General features: G+C 57.7%; 1 protein-coding gene across 2 annotated transcripts in view; it reads right to left on the bottom strand.

Annotated features, from left to right (window-relative positions):
- The window catches only part of ASMTL (acetylserotonin O-methyltransferase like), a 23187-nt gene that overhangs the window by 7093 nt on the left and 5644 nt on the right, over positions 1-10450 (bottom strand). For both annotated transcript variants that reach the window (XM_032391190.1, XM_032391191.1), the window contains exons 6-11: positions 9795-9903; positions 8393-8789; positions 5692-5854; positions 3175-3350; positions 1177-1294; positions 201-344 (exon numbers count right to left, since the gene is read on the bottom strand). In XM_032391190.1, the coding sequence (XP_032247081.1) occupies positions 201-344; positions 1177-1294; positions 3175-3350; positions 5692-5854; positions 8393-8789; positions 9795-9903 (1107 nt within the window). The remainder of the gene's footprint in view (positions 1-200; positions 345-1176; positions 1295-3174; positions 3351-5691; positions 5855-8392; positions 8790-9794; positions 9904-10450) is intronic.

Raw genomic sequence — 10450 nt, forward strand, 5'->3', positions numbered from 1 at the left:
CGCTCACAGAGACCACACTCATCTGCACGCTCGTGCACAGAGACACAAACACCTCACACACAGGTATGCACGTATGCAAACACACGCATTCACAGAAGACACACACACACACACACACACACGCAGACATGCACACCCTCTGTAGAAACAGATGTGGCGGGCCCAACACTGACTCACGGCAAAGACCAAGAAGCCCTGACCTGGCACGAAGCTGACCCGCTCAGTCTGCCGTCCTTCAGGTTGAAAACACGGGACGTGCTCGATGACCTCCGGGAGGTCAAGCACGGTCACCTTCAGACGCGGGTACTCCCGGGTGAGCGCTCGGGCCAGGGCACCTGTGCAGCCTACAGGAATGCAAACGCAGACTCTGTGACCCGACCGCCTGGCGCTGACGAAACCCTTGCTGGTCTCCCAAATTCAACCTTGGTAGGACCAAACTGATGGCCGAGCACACAGAGTAAGACCAGCACCGCGAACGAAAGGCAGCCGGTGGCAGAGATCTGTGCTGCCTCATGCAGACCTCGGGGCCCCTCGGGGTCAGGACCTCGCTAGCCGGTGCGCGAGCCCATGCGGGCCCAACGCAGATGGGCAGGGGTGGCCACAGACTCATGCAGGGAGCATCAGGGCCCAGCTGTGGGGGGCTGCACTCTTATCTCTTCTGGTGCAAGAATGCAGATGTGATGGCTGGCGCTACAGCACCCGCTCTGGGCCACTGGGAGGAAAGGTGTGCAGATGACAGGCAAATGAAAGCTGGTAGCTCTGGGCTCCCCCTGGGACCCCAATCCCACTGGACCCCTTAAGCAGGAATCTGCTCCTCCCGTCTGTGGTCCTAGGATAAGGAGGGCTTTGGGATGGGGTGGAAACTATATGGGGCATAATTAGAGCTGATGGGATGGGGGCAGACGGGGTCTGCGATCCTGTCTCGCCCGTCAGCAGCCACCAGAAAAGGCCCTATAGACTCTACGGGGGGGGGGGTCCCTGCCCATCGCTAGAACCTCTTAACACTTGGGACTATCTGCCCAAGCCCCACCACGGCAGCTAAATTCAAGGCCTTAGGTGCTTTGTAGAGACAGAAACCCATTTTGGACGTCTCATTAGCAGATGAGGTGGGCATGACTTAACATAAGAAACGCACGGAGCCCTTTGCACCTGACTCCTGGTGGGGGTGCTACGCACCTCCCAGGTCGCAGGCGGAGGTGAATCGGGACAGGTCGAAGGCTGTGGCCACCTGGCGTGCGGTCAGGTTGGTGAGGCCGTGCATGGCCCGCATGAACTGCAGCTTGGTCTGCTTGCTCTGAAACAGAACGGGGTTTGAGGAGAGCCACACAGAGGCCCAGGGGGTTCCTGCACCCTGGCTGGGGGCCACTGGGTGTTTCTGCAGGTAGGGAGCTCAGTAGGGCTCACGGGGCGGGGAGCACTAGGGCAGAGCTGGGCCAGGAAGGGGGTTGGGGGACAGACCCAGGCCCAGGTGGGCGGTTCTTTTGGAGCAGAGCTGGGCTGGGAGGGGGTTGGATGCAGCACAGTGGTGTAGGGAGGGGGTGGGTGGGACGAAGGCAGCTGGGGAGGGGAGAGCTGGGTCAGGAGAGGGTTGGGGGGACAGAGTCAGGCCCGGGCGGGGGGGGGGGGGCTTCGAGGGGGGGGGGGGGTGGGAGGGGGTGGATGGGGCAGAGCAGGGTTGGGGGCTGGAGAGTCCTGCGAGGCACACCTGGGTGGGGGAGGGACTGGAGGAGAAGGTGGGGGTTGGGTGGGGCAGAAGCAGACTGGGGTGGGGTCCGGTGGGGGCAGGGCCGTATCCAGCACAGCAGTGTGGGTGTGGGTTGGGGTCCAGCTCCAGTGGAGTCCGCCCATCCTAATCCTAACAGATGCCCACGTCTAAGATCTGAAGTCAGTCATGGGGACGGTCACGCTGGAGGCCCCAGACCCCCACGAAGGGTCTCCCTGGACAACAAGCAGGAGGGCGTACGGGGTGGAGTCCCCCAGTGGCCCTTGCAGGCGGCACCGTGCTGCCGAGAGTCTGATCAGAAGCCAGACACAACCGCGCCTCGCCCAGCTCCCCTGTGGGGTCCACGTGTGCAGCTTCTCTGTCCCTCCCGCTCTGTTCCCGGGGACCCCGTCTGCGGCTTCCCTCTGTCCACCTGAGTGTGGGTCTTTCTGTGTCTCTGTCTCTGCTAGGAACGGAATGATTCTGTGTCCGACCACCCCCCCCAACTTCCTATGTCAAAACCTCACCCCCACGGGGATGGTGTTAGCAGGTGGGCGTCTTGGGGGGGGTGATGAGGTCATGAGGGTGCAGCCCCCACTGCAGAGACCCCCTGCCCCTTCCACCCCGTGAGGACCCGGCGAGAAGTCAGCTGAGTATGAGCCAAGAAGCAGGGGTCCCCAGACCCCGACTCTGCAGGCACCTTGACCGTGGACGTCACCTCCAGAACCGTGAGAAGGAAATGTATGTTGTTTGTAAGCCCCGTAGTCTGTGGGGTTCTGAGACTGTCTGTCTCCGTCCCTCTCGCCCAGACTGGATACAAGCCGCGTGCTCTGGCCGGCTCAGTTCTGCATCCTGCGGAGAGCCTGGCTCAACACCGTGGGTCTCTGCTCCCAGCAAACGCTGCCTGCCGGGGAGCGAGGCCGCGGATGGCCGTGCGCACCCCAAAGCACCCATCGGGTCCCGCTCTGCAGACCCAGACTTGCGGCCGGAGGCGGAGGGCCCGACAGGACACACCGCAGTCTTGCCTGTGGACCCCCAAAGAGTTCTCGAAGGGGAAAGGGGAACGAGGGAGAGACACAGGCAGGAAGTGCTTTGCAAACCGTGACTTGAGTAACAGGGTCCCTTCGATTTAACCGCAGGTAGGAAATACGGTGCGTTAATTCCATGCAACCTCCGGAGCCTGGTCCTACAAACATTGTCTCCTTCTCGGGCGCTGCCTGGCCCTTACGGTCATCGGAGCCGTGAGCAGCCAGGCACCCAGCATGCCATTCCCCCGCCGTGCCCCCCCACCCACGCCAGCCAGCCAGCCAGCGGCGGCCTCCCCGGATGATTCCTGACGTCAGGGAGGCCGACATTCCGTGGTTTTCTAACAGGTCCCGGTTAACCCACCGGCAGGAGACGGGTTCTGCACCCATCGGTCCTTTCGCAAGCTACGCCGGTGACGTGAAAACGAACGTCCGGAGTTACGGTACCTGAACGGGGTCTTCCGCCTTCCCCCCGAAAGCCGCGTTGGCTCCCTCCCGCACGGCGAGCTCCAGGTCTGTGAAGCGGTTCCAGGCGTGGTCGTTGCTGTGCATGGCCAAGCCGTGCAGAGAATACTCGCCGTCTGACGCCAGATGCAGATCTGCCAGGTCCGTGTTGCAGTAACCTGACGCGACAAGGCATCATGGGGGCTCCTAACGGGGACACGGCAGCAGACCCCACAGCGGGGGTCTTGACATGGGGGCGGCTCCACAGGGAGACAAGCCCAGACCCAGCACGCAGGTGGACTCCTGGGTTACCCAAAGAGGTGGACGTCCCCACGGGCGATCCCCCCAAAGCCCCGGGGACAGTCACCCGGCTGGGCCACGGTCCCCAGTTCTTCAATGCAATGCTAAGGCGGGATGTTGCTGTGGAGGGTGGTTTGACATCTAGAACCAGATGACCTTAGGCGATGTGGGTGGGCCCTGCCCAATCAGTCGAAGGCGTTAAGAGCAGGGATGAGGTTTTGCTGAGCAAGAAGGAATTCTGCCTCAAGACTTCAGGGCCACTGTGAATTGATTTTCAACCATCCCCCCCACGACAGCTGGATGACCCATCTCCTTGCTATACACCCGCAGGTCTATATCCCCCGGGTTCTGTTTCTCTGGAGAGCCTGGACTGGTGGGGCTCTTCCTCCCTCCATCCTCTTCACACCCAGCCGGGCTGTCTGTAGGACCTGGTCCCCAAGAGCCCCTCTAGGGCACCCACATCTGGAGAATGGGAGGCTGGGGGTAGAGGGGATGGTGGGGGCGACCCCTATCTCTCAACGGAAGGCCCCACCAACTGTAATCATCGGAGATAAAGAACAGCACTGCACCCATTTTAATACTTAAATGTTGTTACTTCCAAAGGGGCCTTCGGAAGAGCAGCAATGCCCCACGAGCACGTGTGGGCATGGTCCACAGGGTTTGCAAGGCCGTGGCAAAAATGTGCAGGAAGAAGCTCCGCGCTGATCAAAAGTCTGGACACCCGGAACTTTCTCTAGGTTCAATCATTATTTTTGATAGAGGAGATCATTACAATGATCTGGGTGAGGAGAAAGTTCTGCTTTCTATGCTCCAAATTGTAACCAGACGTTTGTATGACTTTTGTGCAAAGGGCAGGTTCTGGGGCCCATGCCAGCACCCCGCTTTCCTCCTTATCACAGAAGTGAAGGTGCCTCACCTGCCTGGGGTCCTCGACCCTCCCCCATCATTCCCAAGCCATCCATAGGGACCATCCATACGACTGTCTGCTCTGAGACCATGCTCCAGAGTCTGGTTCATCTCAGCAAACACACTGTTACCCACCCGTCCATTCACCCATCCATCTACCTACCTATCCATCTATCCTTCCTTCCATTCATCCATCTACCTACTTACCTACCTATCCACCCACCCATCCATCCACCGATCCAACCACCCATATACCCATTGATCTACCTACTTACCTATTCATCCATCCATCTACCTATCTATCCACCTGTCCATCCATCTACCTACCTATCCATCCATCCATCCACCTCTCTTCCTACCTATCCTTCCTTCCATTCATCCATCTACCTACTTACCTACCTATCCATCGATCTACCTACTTACCTACCTATCCATTGATCTACCTACTCGCCTATCCATCCATCCATCTACCTATCTATCAACCTGTCCATCCATCTACCTACCTATCCATCCATCCATCCACCTCTTTCCCTATCTATCCTTCCTTCCATTCATCCATCTACCTACTTACCTACATATCCATACACCCATCCAACCACCTATCTACCCATCCATCTACCTACCTATCCATCCATCCACCTCTCTTCCTGCCTATCTATCTATCCTTCCTTCCATTCATCCATCTACATACTTACCTACCTATCCATCCACCCATCCATCCACCTGTCCATCCACCCATCCATGTGTTCATCCATCTACTTTCCTATCTATCCATTTATCCATCCTTCCTTCCATCCTACTTTCCTTCCTTCTTTCCTGCCTTCTGTCCATCCATCCAACCATCTTTCCTTCTTTCCATCTGTCCTTCCTTCCATCTATCCATCCATCAGTCTATCCATCAAAATCCCCTATTACCTACCTAGCTATTTTTCATCTCTGTCTATTACCAATCCATTATCTGTCTATGTGTATCCACCCATTCATCTCAATTGTCTAAATAAGTAAAAACAAACATGTATCTATGATGTGCACACATATATGTTCCTTTGGTTCTGTTTCTCTGGTGAACCCTGAGTGATACAGCTCCTTTGAGAGCAGAGCCCATAAAGAAGTCACTCTCCTAACACACGCACACACAAACACCCCCCCACATACACTTATGTCTCCTTTCTTCCATCCTCTGCTTTTTACCCTTGGGGAAAAGCCACATTCCGGGGGTCTGGTCCTCCCTGCCTTGGCTTAGAAGCCACCTTCACTCGGTGACTTACTTCCACCGACAGCGATTATCAGCAAGACACTTCAATGTCCTCTTACCTCTGTCTGTCTTCTCTAGTAATCCCAGGGCCACACAGACATCCAGGAGCCGTTCAGTTCCACACACAGAGGCGTCAATTTTGCCTGCAATATCCACGGCCTTCAGTGGGGCTTCATCTTTTAGTACATCAAACACCTTCAGCTTGCAAGCTATGAACAGGGCCTGTCCATTAAAAACAAGTACAATTAGACTTACTACGTGACTTGTCCTGCACTTTTGACTCCTATAGACCCAAGACATGGAGGTCAAAGCTGTGAAACGTATTTAACTTGTCAATAGAAATGTCTCCTCCAGAGAACCGCGGATTTAGGCTCCAGCTGGTACAAGGTTTGCACAAGGCAAAAGCACATCAGTGAATACCAAGCGGAAAAACTGTCCCATGGGAGAAAAACCAGTATGTTGCGGTTTGGGGCTGAATTGTGTTTTCCCCCAAGATCTGTATGTTGAAGCCCTAACTCCCAGGACCTCAGGATGTGACAGTATTTGGAGGCAAAGGGCTGTCCTCAGCTGCAGAGTCTCTATGAAGCTCAGGACACATGGCCTCCGGTAACAGCGATGACCTTCACTCACGCTGCTCTCAGCTTGTAACGCAAAAACCTTTTGTGACAACTGATGCACATCCGCAAAGGGCCAGACGCGGAGCTGCTTCTAGAACTACCGTGATGGACCTGGCAAGGTGACATATGCTCCGAGACTCCCTACTGCCCCTCAGCTTGGTCAGCTCACCTGACCACTGGGACACCTTTGTAAGGAGAACGATGCACTAAGTGGGCAGATGGATACACAGGTGGGCAAGTAGATAGACGACAGATGAGATAGACAGATGATAGATAAATAGATATATAGGCAGATAATTGATAGTTTGATCATAGGTACACAGGTAGATAGATAGATGATAGTTTGATGATAGGTAGGTAGGTAGATAAACAGATCAGAGAAGGGGCGCCTGGCTGGCTCAGTCAGTTAAGCATCTGTCTTCGGCTCAGGTCATAATTCCAGGGTCCTGGGATCAAGCCCCACATTGGGCTCCCCGCTCGGTGGGGAGCCTGCTTCTCCGTCTCCCTATTTCGCTCCCCCTGCTTATGCTCCCTCTCCCCCCATCAAATGGATACGTAAAGTCTTTAAAAAGAAAAAGATAGGCAGATGCCAGGACCACAGTATAGCTCAATCGAGTGATGGTACGATGCCGCTGCAATCCTGTTTTAACTATTACTTGCAGGGAAACTTGGTATTTGGAGGTACAACCCAGCACAACCACCTCTCCTAATCATGAGAGCTCCTGCCCCTGACAAGGCCGTCACAGGGAGGTGGCCAGGGGTGGAGTGTGGGAAGGGGCGGTCTGCAGTCCCCCACCCAGTGTCCCCAGCATCCCCAGAGCCACTGATGTGGCCCCAGCAGAGCCCAGGTACAGGGAGGGCCATCTCCCTGCTGTCTCTCAAGCCCAGAGCCACTCAGGTAGCTGGGAGGTCAGCCGAGTGGGGCAGCGGGAGAAGGCCAGAGAGAAGATGCACGAGCTGCGTGGGCGTGGAAGGGCAGAGTGCAGGGACGGCCGCTACCAGACCCATCCTTGGCAGAGATGGTGGGAGATGACCAGGTAGGCTTCTGCCTGAGACGCTGTCCAGTCTGGCCTGGGCACCCGGTGTTTCCTGGAAGTGTCTGTGACCGTGCAGGAAGGACAGGGAGGCCACAGTCCCAGGCACCGGCTAGCTCCGGCGAGCACTCAGTGGCCTACAGGTTCCCACCCCACCTGGGACACCCTCTGGCTGGGACAGCTGTCTGGGATCCCAAGGCCACACAGCAGGACGAGGTCGCAGATCCCTCCAGGCAGCTGGTGACCCGGTGCTAGAGTCCACCTGCCACCTGGCCGGTGGGAATGCTGGGCACCCCGAGGCTGCTGCCCGGTCAGCATTCTGGCCCGGCCTCCCTGGGCTGCAGAGAAGCCGGCCAGCGATGCACTGTGGGCCCAGGCTGGGGTCATGACCGCTGCTCACCTTCAAACACCCCAGACACCTCGCCCCCGCTGGGCACAGGCCTCGGCCACTGCAGCCCTGAGCACGGAGTCTCACACGCCAGGGTGTGCGCCCTGGGATATCAGGTCACAGCCTCCGTGGCCCCTGAAGTCAGTATCTCTGTGCCCAGCCATTTAGTGAAGGCGGAAAACCAGCTGCGGACACTCTTATGGGCTGAACACTGGCCCCAAAAAGATATGCCAAAGTCCTGACCCCTAGAACCTGAGAAGGGGACCATATTTGGAAACAGGGTCTTTGCAGATGTGAAGTGAACGATCTGAGATGAGCTCATCCTGGATCAGGGTGGCCCTAAATCCAATGACAGGTGTCCTTGATAAGAAACAGAAGAGGAGACACAGACACAGAGGAGAAGCCACGTGAGGACAAAGACAGAGATGGGAGGGACGCGGCCACGAGCCCAGGGACGCCTGGAGCCCCAGAAGCTGGAAGAGGCAGGAAGGACCGTCCCCTGGAGCCTCGGGAGGGAGGACAGCCCTGCCCCACCTGGATCTCAGCATCCCTGCCCCTCCTGGATCTCAGCAGCCCTGCCCCACCTGGATCTCAGTGGTCCTGCCCCGCCTGGATCTCAGACTTCTGGTCTCCAGACCTGGGGGAGGATGAATTTCTCTGGTTTTAAACCCCCAGTCTGCGGTCACTTGTTACGGCTGCCCCAGGACACTCAGACAGGTACCTTTGATGCTTTGAAGCCATCTACGAGTTCCAGAAGGCCCACTGGGAACGGGGGCGTGATCTCCGCTGTCCTGTTAGAGTCTGCTCCCTGGGAGCCAGCAGGAACCTGTCCTCTGTCACCGCCCGCCTCTGCCCTTCGGTGGCCGCCACCCTCATTGCCCTGAGCAGGGTCTGAGCTGCCCTTTTCCACGTCGCTCAGGTTCTCGAAAGTGTCGACAGGTGGGATGGAGTCGTGCTTGACCCGCTGCATGTCCTCGCGGCGAGGCGGGTAGTACAGCTCCACCAGCTTCTTGCAGAAGTGGTTCAGGGGGAAGCCCATGACGTTGAGGAAGTCTCCGTGGACGTACTCCACCAGCATGCCGCCCAGCGCCTGGATCCCATAGCCACCGGCCTTGTCCCTGAGCGGGGAGGAAGGAAGCAGAACGGGGCGGGAGGGAGAGGAGGTGGAAGATTACAGGAGAAATCAAAGTTTCGAGGGTCAAAAGACTGGTGGCTGGTGGATGGCTTCATTCCATGCGATCAGACGGGATGGCCGGCCCATCACCCCGGCTGCTTCAGTGAGGAGTCTGGCTCCGGGAAAAGTCCCAAGTGATCCTTTGGTCCCACCAGGGGCGATGACAAGGTGTCCTGGGCGGTTCCCCCCAGGGTCACTACCTCCCTCCCACGCCAGGCCCGGGGCACGGCAGTCTCGGGGGCAGTGCAGAGAGGACCCCGACCCCAGCTGTGCTCTTGTGCACGTCCGCATCTCTGGTCCAGGAGCCTCAGCCAAGACCTCCTTAGGGACCGAAGATGGCACTTCAAAGACCCTTTCCCGGACCCTGACTTAGCGCCTAGTGCTTTCTACCTCACGCTCCCTCCTCTGCTTGCCCCAGACCCCGGTCCCTAAAACGGCAGGAGGTGTCAGTTCAGGGCGTCCTCGGCAGTGGGACCGTCCCCTGGCGTCTGCACCCATGCACCTGCCCCCCACCCAGCCCCGTTCCATGGGGGGAAACGGAACGGGGAGCAGGTGTGCTCAGCCCTGTAGCCACAGGTTCACCTGACGGCCGCACGTGAAGAAAGACTGATTCTCACGCTGTGGGTGGTTCTCATCCACCGTCCCAGCACAGGGCAGCTCAGGTCCTGACACGGGCCCTGCCTGCAGCCCCCGGCCCCGACTGCTCCTCTAGCACGGGCATCACCTGAGTCCCTGCACTGACCGCCTGAGCCTGGCCCCCGTTGTAATCGGGACACTAACACGATGACTATGCACTAGATGTCTGTGTCCCCCCGCACCCCCCAAATTCATATATCGAGATCTAACCTGCAAGGCGACGGTGTTAGGAGGTGGGGCCTTTGGGAGGGGATCAGATCATGAGGGCGGCGCGCCCACGCACAGGATTAGTGTCCTCGTACGAGGGACTCACATGGGCTCCCCGCTGTCGATGTATTCCCAGAGGAGCTCCTCGGACAGCTCAGAGAACTTCACCGTGGTCTCCTCGTGGAACTCGGACACCTCCATGTCCAGCTGGCTGTCTGCAACACAGGGCTGCCAGTCAGGGTGCACGGCCTCAGGGCCCCACAGCTGTGCTCTGCGCATCTGAGGGACATCTGCCCTGGCTCTGAGTATAAGTCAGCTAGGAACTGTTAATTGGGGGCAGGAGGAGGCCACAAGCAGGAAAAACAAGAGTTACAAACTCAAGCAAGCAAAACCCGTGAGAGGAATAAAAAGTTGCAACCCTCAGACCCAGACCAGCAGAGGGGGGGTGCCTGGGGTTTGGGGGATAAAAAGTTGCAACCTGAAGACCCAGACCAGTGGGGGCCTGGGGTTTGGGGGATAAAAAGTTGCAACCTGCAGACCCAGACCAGTGGGGGCCTGGGGTTTGGGGGATAAAAAGTTGCAACCTGGGCACCTGGGTGGCTCAGTTGGTTAAACGACTGCCTTCGGCTCAGGTCATGATCCTGGAGTCCCTGGATCGAGTCCCGCATCGGGCTCCCTGCTCAGCGAGGAGCCTGCTTCTCCCTCTGACCCTCCCCCTCTCATGTGCTCTCTCTCTCTCATTCTCTCTGTCTCAAATAAATA

This window comes from Phoca vitulina, unplaced genomic scaffold (genome assembly GCF_004348235.1).
Source record: "Phoca vitulina isolate PV1807 unplaced genomic scaffold, GSC_HSeal_1.0 scaffold60, whole genome shotgun sequence".
NCBI lineage: Eukaryota > Metazoa > Chordata > Mammalia > Carnivora > Phocidae > Phoca > Phoca vitulina.